The sequence below is a fragment of the Erinaceus europaeus genome, chromosome 21 (genome assembly GCF_950295315.1).
Source record: "Erinaceus europaeus chromosome 21, mEriEur2.1, whole genome shotgun sequence".
In the NCBI taxonomy this organism is placed as follows: Eukaryota; Metazoa; Chordata; class Mammalia; order Eulipotyphla; family Erinaceidae; genus Erinaceus; species Erinaceus europaeus.
The window spans coordinates 22,390,979-22,408,184 of NC_080182.1; the positions used below are offsets into that span (position 1 = coordinate 22,390,979).

The following is a 17,206-nucleotide window of genomic DNA, read 5'->3' on the forward strand; positions in this document are numbered from 1 at the left end:
GAGGGGGTCAGGCTGTAGCACAGCGGATTAAGCACACATGGTGCAAAACTCAGGACTGGCATAAGGATTCTGGTTCCACCCCCCAGCTCCCCATTTGCAGGGGAGTCGCTTCACAAGCGGTAAAGCAGGTCTGCAGGTGTCTATCTTTCTCTCCCCATCTTTGTCTTCCCCTTCCCTCTCCATTTCTCTCTGTCCTATCCAGCAACAATGACAATAATAATAGTAACAACAACAACAATAAACAACAAGGGCAACAAAAGGGAAAAATGGCCTCCAGGAGCAGTGGATTCATAGTGCAGGCATTGAGCCCCAGTGATAACTCTGGAGGCAAAAAAGAGAGAGAGAGTAGTAAGAAAATTTTATCGGACAGGGGTAGATAGCATAATGTTTATGTAAATAGACTGTCATGCCTGATGCTTCGAAGCGAAGTCCCAGGTTCAATCCCCTGCACCACCATAAACCACAGCTGATCAGTGCTCTGGTAAAAAAATTAAAAAAAAAAAGAAAATTGTATCAAAAGTTTTATTTGGGCATTTTAAATTTGAAATATCTATTAGACATTCAAGAGAAGTTGTTATATTGACTGTTGAATCTGCCTCTTCTTCACAAAGTAAATGGTTTGGATTGGAAGCTATCTAATGCCCTTTTCAACCATGTTAAAAAGATTCAACTGAGACAACCCCACCAATGTGTCCTGGAGCTCCGCTTCCCCAGATCCCTGCCCCACTAGGGAGAGAGACAGGCTGGGAGTATGGCTCGACCAGTCAACGGCCATGTTCAGCAGGGAAGCAATTATAGAAGCCAGACCTTCCACCTTCTGCATCCCACAATGACCCTGGGTCCATGCTCCCAGAGGGATAAGGAATAGGAAAGCTATCAGGGGAGGGGATGGGATACGGGGTTCTGGTGTTGGAACTGTGTGGAATTGTACCCCTCTTATCCTATGGTTTTTGTCAATGTTTCAAACATTCAACTGGGGACGGTGGCACAACAGTAGAGTAGAGGTCTTGGATGCAAGAGGTCCCAGGTTTCATCTAGCATCACCGATGGCCTGAACTGAGTGGTGTGCTACTACTAGTAGTAGTAAAATTCCAACAGGTTCTGGTTGACCTAATACAGTAGAATATACACACACAAATGCTATTTCATGTGTTGTCATGCATGGATAAATTGGAAAAAAGAAGTAGATTATTATACGTTTGTATGGTTCGCTTCCATTTTCAAAGACTATGATATCTATTTTATTAGAGACTTGGAAGCAGACAGATTAGAATATAAGGAGTGGTTACCTCAAGTGCTAGAAATTAGTGTGGTTTTATTCTTTTTAGCTAGTGATGACATTACTTTAGATTGTCTTCAGTCATCATCTATTTACCTGTGTGACCGGTTCCTTAAGTAAGGAAAAGTCACAGAGATCACGGCCAGCTGGCCTATGTCAAGTGAAGGAAGCCAAGGTGAGGAACATACACAGGGACCAGACACGTAAAGCAAAGGAGGCCGCCCCCCAAGACCCGAGGTGGGGGCGGAGGGAGATGACCAAAGGGCACCGCCCCCGAGCGTCACGTGCTCACTGACCGCCAATGGCCTCCTCGGAGCCCACCTTGGGGAAGGGGCGGGGCGCCCAGCTGGCGTCACCAGGACAACGGGCGTTGCCAGCGCCTTGTGACTCCGGGCTGTGGGCGCGTTCGCCGCTCTCCGGCCATGGTGAGTCTGGGGCCCGTGCCCGCCGGGACGCTCCACCTATTCCCGCCGGGTGTGCGGCCCCCCTCGGCCGCCCGCTGGGTTCGGCGGGTGGTGCCCGGGTGTCGGAGAGGCCGGGCCGCGGCCTGCGGGGTCGCGGGGCCAGGCAGGGCAGGGCAGGGCAGGGCATGGCAGGGCAGGGCTGGGCGGGCCCAGGGGAGGGGGCCCTGGGGGACTCGGGACGCCCATCTGCCCGGGGGCCACGGTGGCGCGGCGGCTTTCTGCGAGCTGAAGGTCGGGGCGCTGCGGAACCCCCTTTCCCGGGGGCCGCCGGACGGCGTGACGCCCTTTGGCTCCGGAGCGCCTGGGAAGCCACCTAGAGAGGGCGTGGTTTAAAAAATAAAAATATCACCAGTATGCACGTTAGCTCTGCCTGCCGGACCGTGTGCTTCCTGTCTCGTTTCTGTGCAATTATATAAAAAGAATACATAATAAACGATTCTTCCAAATTCATCATTCTGACCGAGTTTTGTTTAGTACGTGGACGTTTTAATTTATGGTTTCAATTTGTGTTTTTTGGTTTTTTTAATGGGGACATCAGGCTGGATTTTTTCTTCTTCTTCTTCCTGAGTGCAGCACCTTCACTAAGGGGTTTCACAGTCCAGTGCAAGTGGCTTAAATCATCACGACTTTATTCGTGAGAGGCTGGGTGCAGCTCCACCTGGCACTCTAGGCTAGCTTTTGAAACCTGACTTGAAGACTCTGCTGAGGGGTTGACTTGAATAGGCAGGTTTCAGGAAATTGCCGGTCGAAGGTGTGACTTCTGAGGTCTCCAATGGATGCAAGAGAACACAAGGCGGGGAGACAGTGTTAATGGTTGTGCAGAATTGACACCTGAGGCTCTGAGGTCCCAGGTTCAGTCCCAGGCGTGTTATCAAGAGCGGAGCGGTGCTCTAGTTAAGAAAAAGAAAAAAAGAACAGAGGAGCTGGACTCTACTTGAGGGGGGCGGGTTACACTTGGATATAAAATATTTTGAGAGACGGTGGGGTTGAATCATAGAGAAATGCCTGGTTTTAAGAAAGCTGTGGGGTTTTGTTTGTTTTTTTTGTAACCATCAATAATTGCAGGAATTAGTGGGAATGCTGATAAGCTGGAAAGACCACTTGGCCTTCTGGATCCCTGAAGATTTGAACTCCTGGCTGGCTTTGTCTTTTTTTTTTTTTTTTGCTCTGGAGAGAGGCTTGGTAGGAGGAGAAGGCGGATGGTCTGTATTTGTCATTAACTCTAGAAAACATCTGCCAGGTTTTGGGCTTCTGGATCACAGAAAAAGAACACACACAAAAAGCATTCTCATTTTTATTTTTTGTATGTTTATTTTTAAAATCTGGAACATTTTGAAGTGACAAATTAATAGTGTTGACAAGAGTTTCACCAATAAATGAAAGTTACAAACATTAAGAGTTTAACTTCTGTCAAGAAAAAAAGAAAGAGAGAGAAAGGAAGCATATTCAGGAATTCAGCTTTCACAGCTCTCTGACCATGTCTATTGTCGATTTCTATTTTTTTTCACCCTCCCCCACAATCCTGACAACCTACAGCTGATTTCCTATTTCTACTTTTAATTTTAGTTGTCCTAAAGCAGAAGTGTTTTATTATACATTTGGACTAATGCTTACTTTGCCTCAGTTAGAAGTAGTTTGCCTTCCATGTTATCAGAGTTAAGCAGTAAATTTATGGATGATGGTTCATTGAGTGATAGACTGATGTCTGGGCTGCAAGGCCAAGTGGAGCATGCCTGGTACAGGAGGGGGGGATGAAGAGTCTGCCTGTGTGATGCTCCAAACGGAAGTCACGTATTTATTTATTGATTACTATACTTATTTATTTTTACCAGAGCACTGCTCAGCTCTGGTCTATGGTGGTGCAAAGGGATGGACCCTGGGACTTTGGAGCCTCTGGCATGAGAGTCTCTTTGTATAACCATTATGCTATCTACCCCCACACTGAAGTCACGTGTTTACAACATAACATCATTCATTATCACACTTGAATCTTGAATAATAACAACGTTGAATTATGAAAGTGAATTATTGGGTTTCGGAAAAGTCATGACACATTTTTGAATAGAAAAATACGTCACAGCTTTTCCAACAACCCAGTACAACAGTACACTTGACTCTAAACTGCTATGGCAGTGGAGCAATATTACACAAATTTTGGAACTCTGCTTAGTTCTTTTTTATTTTATTTACTTACTATTGGATAGAGGCAGAAATTGAGAGGGCTGGGGGTAATAGCAAGGGAAAGAGACACCGGCGGCCCTGTTTCACCACTTGTGAAACTTTCCCCCTACAGGTGGGGACCAGGGACTTGAACCTGGGTCTTTGCACACTATAGTGTGTGTGCTTACAGGTGCGCCATCACCTGGTCCCTGCTTCGTTATTTCTCAGTGAACATTTCTGCTGGTTCCTGTTGTCTGCAGCAATAAGATTTATCGTGTACATTTTGTATGTGGCACATTTTTATAAGCACTTTAGCCATCTGAACAGCCCTGGGTTCTTTTTAAAATGTTTACATGATTTTTCTTTAATTGACAGAGACAGAAATTAGGGAGGAAGAGAGAGAAAAAGGGAGTGAGAGTGAGACCTGCAGCACTGTCTCACCACTTACAAAGCTCCACCTCACCCATGGAAGGTGGGGTCTGGGGGCTTGAACCCAGGTCCTTGCAAATGGTAATGTACGTACTCTATCAGATGTGCCACTGCCTGGCCTTCAACAACTCTGTGAGGAAAATGCCATTTCCTCATTTAGAGCCCATCTCAGAACTTGCTTAGGTAAATTGGATAATACTGTAATGGTTAGTGTATCATGTGAGTCCTCAATTTAATTGACATTCATATGGTAGGACATCAGTTTTCGTAATTGGATTTTAATGTTACTGAACACATATGAATGCTTTTGTTCCTGTCACTGGTATAGAGTCTATGAAACAGTGTAGGAACTTAACCTCTGTCTTCCCCATCGCCTTACAAAGATGAAATGGAATGAGGAGTTAATGGAGACAGATTATTGGATTAGTGCTCATGCTCACAGTGATATTGCAAAGATCTGTCAGTTTGTTTTCAAGAATTGAAATGTATTGTTTGCAAAATAGACCAGTGTGTTATGTAAATGCATTTAGATTTGGAGGGTTAAACTTTAAAAATATGTTATTTTTCTGTGATATTTCTTAGTAGTAATTTTCCATATATTTTATTTTAGATTCAAAGTTTCTCAAAAACAGAATCAAATAATTGTTTAATATCTAGTTCAAATGAATCAGAATATATATTGGGATACCTACTAGCAAGTTTTGATTATTGCTCAATATGTTAGCTTGTAAGGCAGATATATATATATATATATTATGTCAATATATATATATGTCAATATATATATTATATATATATATATATATATAAAATGACATTTTCCCATTTTAATTCATTCACTTAAACTTTTCCCCTATTTTGGTTCTTCCCTTTTGTGCTCAGGACTTCTTGGAGGTGTTGAGTTGCATAAGGAAGGAGCAACTTGACAATAAACTATACTCAAGGTTTACACACACTTTTGGTCTCTGATAGCATGGTTTAGTTAAGAGAACTTATGTAATGAGTATTTTATATAACGATCAGTGTTAATATGTCATGATAAGAGGTTTCTCTGTGTTCATTTCCTACTCTTGATAATACTGGTCTCGTATCTGTACTGGCTGTGGGTAGAGCCCAGTTTTTAGTAACTGGACACTTTTCATAATAAAGCCTTTCTACTGCCTGGTTTGGTACTAATCACCTTACACATGTTTCATTGAATCCTTCCAACCCCCTCATGAGATTGACATCATTATACCTACTTAATAGGCCCAGTTTGATTCGCCATTTTGTCGAAGATCACATAATTGGTAAGTGGCAAAGGCAGAATTTAAAATCATCCAATATCTTTAAAAACTTTTCATCTAGGGGCTGAGCAGTGGGTTAAGCATACATGATACAAAGTGCATCGACTGGCAAAAGGATCCCGATTTAGGTCCCAGTTTGAGCCCCTGGCTCCCCACCTGCAGGGGGTTGTTTCACACACTTGTGAGGCAGGTCTGCAGGTGTCTGTCTTTCTCTCCTCTCTATCTTCCTTCCACTCTCAATTTCTCTCTGTCCTATCCAATAAAATGGCAAAAATGGCCACCAGGAGCAATGGATTTGTACTGCTAGCACCGACCCTAGGCGATAACCCAGGAGGCTGGGAAAAAAAATTCATCTTAACCATTATACCATAACTTCTTTTCAAACTAGACTGTGCTCTGTGATTAGCATGATTGCACTATACAAAAATTACAAATCTCAGTAAGCAACTGAGCCAGTAGGACTTTTTTTTTTTTTAATTTTATCACACATTGTTGAGATACCTGATGACATCCTAACAGGCCTGTAGTTTTTTTTTTTTTTTTTTTAATTCTTTCTGCCAGTGCAAGTTGAGAAGTGGACAGCATGATTGGGCTACATTGTCACCTCTACCTTCCCTGCCTCAGTTCCCCGCACACCTCCCTCTGTAGTGTGCCAGTCACTGTCATTTCCAACAGTGGTATGGCTATGGGAGGGATGGAGCTTACGAGGGAAGCAGTTGGGGAAAGTCTTTGAGAAAGGTTTTTCTGGAATCAGAATCAAGGCTCAAACCTACCCTTCTTAGTTTTCAGTGCTGCACATGTATCTGGGTCTTAAACTTTCTGCCTGATGGTTTTTCCATATTTAGTGTCTGTTTTTATATGCCAGTCACTGATGGGCAGTGGGTACCTACAGGTGAGTGAGACAGGCAAGTCTCTCTGCCTCTGTGGGGCTTATCTACCAGTGGCAGGAAGACAGATAAGGTGATAAAGAGTGTTTTAGGGAAATAGAGAGCTGAGTAGAAGAGAAAGTAAGTTTGGGGACAGAGCAGGAGAGTAGATGAGAGAAAAATTGTTTTTTTTGTTTTTTTTTTTTGCCTCCAGGGTTATTGCCAGGACTCGGTGCCTGCACCACGAATCCACTGCTCCTATAGGCCATTTTTTTTACCTTTTTTTTACCCTGGTTGTTCTACCATTCTTGTGGTTATTATTATCATTGTTATTGATGCCATTGTTGTTGGATAGGACAGAGAGAAATGGAGAGAGGAGGGGAAGACAGAGAGGGGGAGAGAAAGACAGACACCTGCAGACCTGCTTCACCGCCTGTGAAGCGACTCCCCTGCAGGTGGGGAGCCGGGGGCTGGAACCGGGATCCTCACACCGGTCCTGGCACTTTGCGCCACGTGCGCTTAACCCACTGCGCCACCGCCCAACACCCCCCCAAAAAATTGCTTTTAAAGTAGAAAGTGAAAAAGCCTCTCTGATAAGTGACAGTAAGCAGAGGGTATGTTACAGGAAGGCCTGGAGAAAGACCCTTTCAGGAGAAAAGCCAAGTGCAAAGGTGGCATGTCAAGAACATGTGTTGGAGGAGCAGCAAGGAAAACTAACTGGATGGGATGAGGCCACCATCACTGTGGAAACCAAACCACTCTAAAGCCCTTGCCTTTTCTCTTCTCTCTTCTTTTTCTCCTCCTTCTCCTCCTCCTCCTCCTCCTCCTCCTCCTCCTCCTTCTCCTTCTCCTTCTTCTTCTTCGAAAGGACTAGAAGAGTTTACAAAGAGAAATGACGTAATGAGTGCCCTTTCACAAAAGGATCATTATTCCATACCAGGTGAAGCATGCATGTGGGCTATGAGAGAGAGAGAGACAGTAACAAGGGGGCAGGTGGTGGCGCACACATGACCGTGCACAAGGGTCCAGGTTCAAGCCCCTGGTCCTCTCCTCCAGGGAGAAAGCTTCACGAGTGATGAAGCAGTGTTGCAGGTGGCTCTCATTTTCTCTTCCTTCCTATCTCACATTCCCTTCTCAATATCTTTGCTAACAAATAAAAGGGAAAAAAGGGGGCCACAGTGAGCAGTGGGTTTGTTGTGTAGGCACGGAGCCCCAGAAGTAATCCTGGTGGCAATAAAAAATAATAATGAGGGGAGTTGGGCGTTAGCGCAGCGGGTTAAGCGCAGGTGGCACAAAGCGCAAGGACCTGCCTAAGGATCCCTGTTCGAGCTCCTGGCTCCCCACCTACAGGAGAGTCGCTTCACAGGCAATGAAGCAGGTCTGCAGGTGTCTATCTTTCTCTCCCCCTCTCTGTCTTCCCCTCCTCTCTCCATTTCTCTCTGTCCTATACAACGACAACAACAATAATAATGACCACAACAATGATTTTTAAAAAGGGCAACAAAAGGGGGAAGAAAATGGTCTCCAGGAGCAGTGGATTTGTGGTGCAGGCACCGAGCCCCGGCAATAACCCTGGAGGCAATAATAATAATGATGATGATAACAACAACAATAATAAATAAGACAGAAACAGGCGACCAGATAGGACATTGTTGCAGTAATCCCTAGGATTAACTGATAAATTGGTGTTGAATCTAAAAGCGAAAAAAGTCAGGATAGTTTCAGTGTTTGAGCCTGAGCAAGGAGGAGGAGGATATATATTTTTTATTATTATTTAGTTGAGAACTGGCGAAATAAGTTCAGGTAGGAATGAAGAAAGCAGGAGTTGGTTTGGACCTGATAAATTTAGACATTTAAAATCTAAAGATGTCGGGAGTCGGGTGGTAGCGCAGTGAGTTAAGCAAACGTGGCGAGAAAGTGAACATGCCGCAAGGACCAGCCTAAGGATCCCGGTTCGATCCCCACCTGCAGGGGAGTCGCTTCACAGGCGGTGAGGCAGGTCTGCAGGTGTCTGTCTTTCTCTCCCCCTCTCTGTCTACCCTCCTCTCTCCATTTCTCTCTGTCCTATCCAACAACAATAAAAAACAACAAGGGCAACAAAAGGGAAAATAAATAAATATATTTTAAAAATCTAAAGATGTCTAAAGACCCATTTATGCTTTAGAAACAGTATAATAGTATGCATTTTAAAAACACAGACTTCGGGGGGTTGGGTGGTGGCGCAGTGGGTTAAGCGGAGGTGGCACGAAGCGCCAAGGACCGGCGTGAGGATCCCGGTTTGAGCCCGGGCTCCCGCCTGTAGGGGAGTCGCTTCACAGGCGGTGAAGCAGGTCTGCAGGTGTCTATCTTTCTCTCCCCTTCTCTGTCTTCTCTTCTTCTCTCCATTTCTCTCTGTCCTGTCCAACAACAACGACATCAATAACTATAATAATAATAACCACAACAATGATAAAACAACCAGGGTAACAAAAGGGAAAAAATGCCCTCCAGGAGCAGTGGGTTCGTGGTGCAGGCACTGATGCCTGGCAATAACCCTGGAGGCACAAACAAAAGAAAACAAACAAACAAAAAAACCCAAAAAACACAGACTTCACTGAATCTTAGAATATCATATTTGAAAGACACTTTTGAGTTTCTCTAGTACAGTCCTTTCATTTTAAAAACTGGAAGTATTATGAATTAAGTGACTTGCCGGAGTCAAATAACCTTTGCTACCTTTTGTGCAGTATAAAGAGCTGTAAACATGGAACTAGGAGATTAGTTAATTATTTATTAGACCAGAGCTCTGCTCACTTCTGGCATATGGTGTTACCAGGGATTGAATGTGGAAATTTTCAGGCCTCTGGCATGCAAGTATGGTATAATTACTCTTTCAATCTCCCTAACCCCAGGAGATGAATTCAAATTGAAGTTTTTTTAATTTAACCATATACAGGACATTGATCTACTTGAAGTCTGTTTTTACTCTATTAGATTAATAAAGACTTCAACTAGGGGCCAGGTAGTGGCACACCTGATTAAGCACACACATTACAGTGCTCAAGGATCCAGGTTAAAGCCCACCTGCAGGGGGAAAGCTTCACAAGTGATGAAGTTGGGCTGCAGGTGTCTGTATCTCTCCCTCTATATCTCCCCCTTTCCTCTCAGTTTTCCTCTGTCTATCCAATAGTAAATAAATAATATTTTTAAAAAGACTTCAACTATCATGATATTATAAACCAACATTTAATAAAATCTTAATTGTTAATAAGCTATAGTCATATAATTATAAGAAAAAAGCTTCTATTTGTTGTTGTTAGGATGGTGAAAGTTGACTATTGTTGTTTATATCCTAACAGAAAAGCTGGGGTAAATGAGGAGGTGATTCAGTGAGGAGAGTGTATATTGTGCACATGTGAGTCTTTGGGTCCTTTGAAAGATTTATATTTGTGAGAGGACTAAAGGATTCCTCAGCTCTGGCATATGATGATACCAAGGATTGAACCTGGGATCTCTGTTCTTGGTATAGTATATGGTGGAGTGGTGCTCTGGTTTTGGGTCTCTTTCTCATAAACTAATCACTTAAAAAAGAGAAAGGGGAAGAGTCGGGCGGTAGCACAGTGGGTTAAGTGCATGTGGCGTGAAGCACAAGGACTGGTTCGAGCCCCCAGCTCCCCACTTACAGGTGAGTCACTTCACAGGCGGTGAAGCAGGTCTGCAGGTGTCACTCTCTCCCCCTCTCTGTCTTCCCCTCTTCTGTCTATTTCTCTCTATCCTAACTAACAATGATGACATCAATAACAACAAAATAACAGCTACAACAACAATAAAAAACAAGGGCAACAAAAGGAAAAATAAATAAATATAAAAAAATTAAAGAAAAAGAAAAGGGGAACGGGGTGGCACACCCAGTAGTGTGTACATGTTACAATTCTCAAGGAACTGGCTTCAAGCCCCCAGTCCCCATCTGCAAGGGAGAGGAGCTTCACAGTCAGTGACGCAGTGTTGCTAGTGTCCCTACCTACCTACCTACCTATCTATCTGTCTGTCTATCTGTCTGTCTGTCTGTCTGTCTGTCTGTCTTTCTATCTACCTACCTACCTACCTACCTACCTACCTATCTATCTACCTACCTACCTACCTATCTACCTATCTATTTACCTACCTATCTATCTATCTACCTATCTACCTACCTACCTATCTACCTACCTACCTACCTACCTACCTATCTATCTACCTACCTACCTACCTATCTACCTATTTACCTACCTATCTATCTATCTACCTATCTATCTACCTACCTACCTATCTACCTACCTACCTACCTACCTATCTATCTATCTACCTACCTACCTACCTACCTATCTACCTACCTACCTATCTACCTATCTATCTATCTACCTACCTACCTACCTACCTACCTACCTACTTATCTACCTACCTATCTATCGACCGACCGACCGACCGACCGACCGACCTACCTACCTATCTCCCCCACCCCTTGATTTCTCTATTCGATAAATAAAATATTTTAATAAGAGAGAAAAGAATGGAGAAACTTGAAGGTCATAGTTCTTTAAAACAAATCAACCAAGAGTCATGGACTCAAAGAAATCTAAATGAATTAAAATCCCGAAAGTAGTAACTTCATCCCAGACAATAAGACACATAGATACTCTGACCCTGCTGGAGGAAGAATCTGCTATTGATAGGCAAAGAGAGCTCAACCAAGCTTTTAATGGCTAAATGAGTTGTGTGTGTGTGTGTGTGTGTGTGATTACTTACCTTTCTTTAAATCTTTTTATTGGGGGATTAATGTTTTGCACTTGACAGTAAATACAATAGTTTGTGCATACATAACACCTTCCAGTTTTTCACATAACAATACAATTGAGATTCCATGAAGTCTGTGGATTGTCTGGAAATGTTGCTGACTGGGTTCTGTTAAATCTTCCAGCTCATGGACACAGGATAGCCCCCTGTTGGTTTAACTTAATTTCTCTCAACAGAGTTATATACATGTCTTCAATACCTAAGTCTTGCACTCCTTAGTTAAATTTATTCCTAAGTATCTTATTCTTTTTTGATGCTGCTGTAAATGAGTTTCTTAGTTTCATTTTCAGGTTAACTGCCAATGTACGGAAACACAGTCTGTTTTATGTAAATATGTTGTATATATGTAATAAAAATCAACCTTGCTGAGAAAAGTTTAATAAGAGTTTAGTCCTGTGGTCCAGGAGGTGGCACAGTGGTAAAGCATTGGACTCTCAAGCATGAGGTCGTGAGTTCGATCCCTGGCAGCACATGTGCCAGAGTGATGTCTGGTTCTTTCTCTCTCCTCCTATCTTTCTCATTAATAAATAAAAAATCTTTAAAAAAGAGTTTAGTCCTAAAAGAGTTTTTAGAATGTTTTATATATAAGATAACTTATTCATAAATAGAAGTGGCTTTAACTCTTCCTTTCTTGGTGTTTTGTTTTGTTTTTCTTTTCGTTTTTTCTTGTCACCAGGATTATCACTGGGCTCAGTACATATATAACTCCACTGCTTCCTGTGGTCAGTCTTTTTTTTTTTTTTTCTCCTTCTTTTCTTTCTTTCATTCGTTGTTTCTTCTAGAAAGAGGGGAAGAGAGACACCATAGCACTATTCCTACCACTTGTGAATCCTCCCTCTGCAGGTGTTCCCCTATGGGGGCCTATGTGCAGGCTACGAGGTGCACCAATTCCAGGTCCCCACATCTTCCTTTCTAGCCAGGTTGCCTTTTTTGTTTGTTTCATTGTTGAGAGCCTTGACTGAAACCATTACAGAGTAGCACACAAACACCTATGTGCTGCCATTTTTATGAAATGGCGATCGAATGTAAGCTCTTTCCATACCCATCTGCACTGCAGTGTGGTAGCTTCATGAAACCAGTATTATCATATTTGTAGGAGAGTAATTGCAATTATTCTGACCTAAAAATCATGTAACATTCATTTTTTTAATTGATTGAAGAATACATTAACAGTTTCCTTTTTTGTTCCTTCAGGTTTTCTCAAATAATGATGAAGGCCTTATTAACAAAAAGTTACCGAAAGAACTTCTCTTAAGGTAAGTGTAAATAAACACAAGATAAAGAATTCAGATTTGCTTCAGTCATCAAATTCCTAGATTATCTTCTTTCTCACTGTCAGTCCATAGCATAGAAAACCAGACAGAATTAGCCTAACTGACTTTTTGTTTTTGTTTTATAGAATGCTGTTCAGCTTGTTGTTAAATTTTACTTGGTCTAATCCAGAATGTACTAAGTATGTACATAGCATTGGTCTGGATTCTTTTTGTAATGTGGTAAGTATTGTAATAATCTTCAGTAGCTGCCATTGCTTTGGTATCAGTAGATAATCTCAATTTTGTACCTTGAGGAAAGACTTATGTTAAGGTTGCGAGCTACTGAAATCATAGACACTTAGATGTCTTCTGGCAAGTCAGTTTTAAAATAAGTACATTTCTGGTGGTCTTAGCACTTAACATTGGCATAAGTGCAACTACCTTTTATGGGAATATGTACTGATAGGTCTGTGGGATTTTTTAGTTATATAACATTACAGTACTATTTATTTTTATTATACAATAGCAATAGTATTGCCCTTTATTTCTTACATCAATATACAATGAATATGCAATTGTCACTTTGTCAACTAAAGCTGCTAACCAACTGAACTGGTAGAAACTGCAGTTTTCTTTTGTACTCTGCATCCATCAAAGAAATCTTCCTTTAATTTTGTTTTTAATTTTGGGGGAGGGATCCTGTCTGGAGTTTCACTGCTTCAGACAGAGAAGCAAAGAGAGAAAAGGATAGAACCCATAGCAAGGTGGCAGCTCCTTCAGTGTCTTGGGGTCTAGGCTCAAACCCAGGTTGTGCACATGACAAAGCGACACATTACCCAACTGAGCTATTTTTTCCAGTCCCTAATTTTAGCCTAGGGATTTTGATTACTTACTAATATTTACTACATGTATACTTGCTAATATTTGAATGGCACTTTCCAAGCTCTTTCTCATCTCAGCAGTGTTTCATGAAATAGGCTTTTAGGCTAAATAAGTATAGGAAACACTGGATTCACAGCTTCACTTTATCACATGACTTCTCAGAGCCTTAATAGAGCAGTATGCATTGTGATGTATACTGGTAGCTAGGGCACTTCAGACTTACTAACCTTGTCATTCATTTACTATTGGTGGAAAATTCTGGTAAGATGTAAGACACTGACTAGAAGACTACATTTCCTGGCAGTGCTAAACCTCATTTCAACACCTGGGCAATAAGTTTGAATGTGACTTTCATTTACATTTTGGGATTCACCACAATCACTCTACAAATGTCACAGATTGCACACGTTTGCTGTCCTTAGGATGTTAGACTTTTTTGTTGTTGTTGTTGAGTTAGAAACACAGTAAGAATTTAACTTTTTTTGTGGTGGTCATATTTCAGGGGTGTGAGAAGTATGCCATCTGGCATCATGTGGTAAATAGTTTTGTCATGAATTCAACTCACCCTGTAAATAAAGAAAATTAATTCATGAAAAGATCATATGAAAAAATGTAGTAGCTATATTTAGATAAAAGGATATTCTTTAAATAAATTAATATTTTTTAAAAAGGATCTTCTTGTAGCTGGTAGTGCATCTGAAAGAACACGTTTCTTTTTTTTATTTTATTTATTTGTTTTTTAATTTTTGAGAGAAATGCAGAAAGACGCAGAAACACCAGACACTGCTCAGCTCTGGCTTATGGGGGTTCAGGGGATTGAACCTGGGACATTAGAGCCTCAGGCGTGAGAGTCTGTCTGCATAACCATTATGCTATCTACTCTCCATGTTTCTTTTTTTATCTGTTTACTATTGGACAGAGACAGAGAGATGTTGAGAGAGGAGGAGATAGGGAAAGAAACAGAGAGACACCTGTAGCCCTGCTCACCACTTGTGAAGCATTCCCCCTGCAGGTGGGGACCAGGGGCTTAAACCTGGCTCCATGTGCACCATAATGTGTGCGCTTAACCAGGTGTGCTGCCGCCTGGTCCCCATAAGAACATACATGTTACAGTGTTCAAAGACCTGGCTTCAAATCCCTAGACTCCACCTATAGTAGAAAAGGTCATAAATAGTGGAGCAGTACTGCAGATCTCTCTCTCTCTCTCTCTTTTTTCTCTCTCTCTCTCTCCCTCTCTCTCTCTTCCCTCTTGTTTTCTGTCTCAAAGAAATCAATAAAATATTAAGGAAGGGGGATAGGATATAGAGTTCTGGTGGTAGGCATTTTAACCCTCTCATCCTATGGTCTTGTATTTCCATTTTATAAGTAAAAGTTAAAAATATATATACATTAAGGATGGAATTTGGAAGTAGTAACAGGTGTAGGTGTGGCTTAGGAAGAAAAGGCAGGGATATAGGAAAAAAGGGCAAATATATATAATTATAGGTAGATAGTTATAGAAATAATAGTCAACCCATATCCGTAACCTTGGAAAAACTGTTGCAGTTTCCAATGTAGAGAATGGGGACACAGAACTCTGGTGGTGGGAACGGTGTAGAATTATGCCCCTGTTATCTCATAATTTTATAAATAAGTATTAAATCACCAATTAAAAAGAGGAAACTATTTTTAAATGTCTCTTATTTTTTGCAGAATCACTATGCTATCTCCCCAGCCCAAATGTCTCTTATTTTTTAAATATTTATTTATTCCCTTTTGTTGCCCTTGTTGTTTTATTATTGTAGTTATTATTGATGTCACTGTTGTTAGGACAGAGAGAAATGGAGAGAGGAGGGGAAGACAGAGAAGGGGAGAGAAAGATAGACACCTGTAGACCTGCTTCACCGCTTGTGAAGCGACTCCCCTGCAGGTGGGGAGCCGGGGGCTCAAACTGGGATCCTTACACCAGTCCTTGTGCTTTGTACCACATGTGCTTAACCCATTGCGCTACCGCCTGACTCCCAAATGTTTCTTATTTTAAAAAAGGATATTCTTTCTTAGCTTTGACCTTTTAAAAAAAAGGATGTATTTATTTATAACAGAGAGAGGGGAAAAGAACCAGAGGACCACTCTGGCACATAGATGCCAGGGATTGAGCACAGTTCTTCATACCCTAGAGCCCTATGCTTTACCCACCGCGTCACCTCTCAGGCTGCAGTCTTGACCATTTTAACATTAAGTGTTAACAAGGAAGGAATACATAGTCATCATATAAACTCACAAAGCCTGATCAAGCACAGTAAACCATCGGAACTAATATGGCGGGTTAGGATGGGCAGGTTTACTAAATAATTATAGAAGGCATCCGTAATGGACTATGAACTGGGTGGCCTCTAGAATTGTGTAGTATTTCATTCTTGCTCTGCACATTTTTCTGATGTGGACATCAAACTGTTATATGACTCTGGCATTCTTACTCTGTGGATCATACCAGCATCAGGCAGACCCATATTAGTCACTCAGTGCTGGGGTGTGCTTAAACTCCACCCTTGTGGTGAAGACAATGGCTGTCTTAACTCAAGGCTGCTAAATTAAGGGTGTTTCTTTCCCTTTGCTGGTAAGGTTAGCTCTTGACTATATTTAGCCATGAAAGGGTTTTTATCAGTTGACAATAAAAGAATGGAATGTAGTAGTATGATTTTTGAACTTCTGTCTGAAAATTTTAATTCCTTTAAAGGTTCAAATTGGACTCAACTATAGGACTCCTGGATGTTGTTACCATTAGTTAATAGCTTTTGAATCATGCTACAAGTCTCATACAGAGATAATTTTTCAGGGAGAATTGCAGTCCAAGAGCAAATGCTCAGACATGTCTCTTCCTACATTGGCATTCCCACTTCTGTTCTTATTTTGGAGCCTGTAAGGGGTATTAAAATTTTAAAGTACTGCCACTGTGGTCTCTCCTCATTTGTGAGTTTCAAAATTAACTCTAGCCAACTATAGTAATTTAATTTTTGTTGACCTTTAAATCATGTCTGACAGTTTACTCTTAGACTTTCCATTTTCAGTAATAATAGCTCTTCCCTTTTCTCATTATCATTTCGAAACAAAATTTGAAGAAGGATTTGAACTAGGTTACCATCTTCATCAGTGAATTCCACACCTAAGTCCTAAGTCCTCACTCAGTGTTAAGTGTTTGTGTTGAGCTAAATGTTGCCTTCCTATTACCAGCCTGATGTAGGGTTGCTTTTTGTTTATTATGGTTGACTCCTTTGTCATAGTGCAGATTGTTGTTTATAACCTTGTTGAATTCCTACTTAACCTCAGTCTTATTTTACCGATACAGCTTTATTTTGAGTTTATGATAATCTTTTGCTTACAGACACAGTAAACTTCTACCATTTTTTGGACTGCTTTTGACCCATGATTATTAATCATGTCACTGAAAGCTCATATTCCCTTTTTGAGCCATTAAATATAATCTGAGGGGCTGGGCGGTAGTGCAGCAGGTTAAGTGCACATGGTGCTAAGTGCAAGGACCAGGGTAAGGATCCTGGTTTGAGCCCCCGGCTCACCACCTGCAGGGAAGTTCATGGAGTGAGTGTTCGTGGCTGCCAGTTGGCTTCAGCACTCCAGGGACTGGTATCTTCATCCCCTGTCTGTCTGAGGCCTTATATATATATATATTCCACAACAGCCTAACAGATAAGATGCTCTTAAAAAAAAATTTTTTTTTTGTTATCTTTATTTATTCATTGGATAGAGACAGCCAGAAATCGAGAGGGAAGGGGATGAT

General features: G+C 41.6%; 1 protein-coding gene across 3 annotated transcripts in view; it reads left to right on the forward strand.

Annotated features, from left to right (window-relative positions):
* The first annotated feature begins 1,625 nt into the window (after positions 1-1,625).
* FBXL2 (F-box and leucine rich repeat protein 2) overlaps positions 1,626-17,206 on the forward strand; it is a 54,425-nt gene continuing 38,844 nt past the window's right edge. The window contains exons 1-4 of one of the 3 annotated variants that reach the window (XM_060180497.1): positions 1,685-1,704; positions 5,215-5,276; positions 12,491-12,552; positions 12,696-12,789. In XM_060180497.1, coding sequence (XP_060036480.1) covers positions 12,697-12,789 — 93 coding nt within the window. In that variant the 5' untranslated portion in view covers positions 1,685-1,704; positions 5,215-5,276; positions 12,491-12,552; position 12,696. Of the gene's footprint in view, positions 1,705-5,214; positions 5,277-12,490; positions 12,553-12,695; positions 12,790-17,206 lie in introns of all 3 variants that reach the window. The other 2 variants (XM_060180496.1, XM_007524037.3) reach the window with 2 other exon arrangements.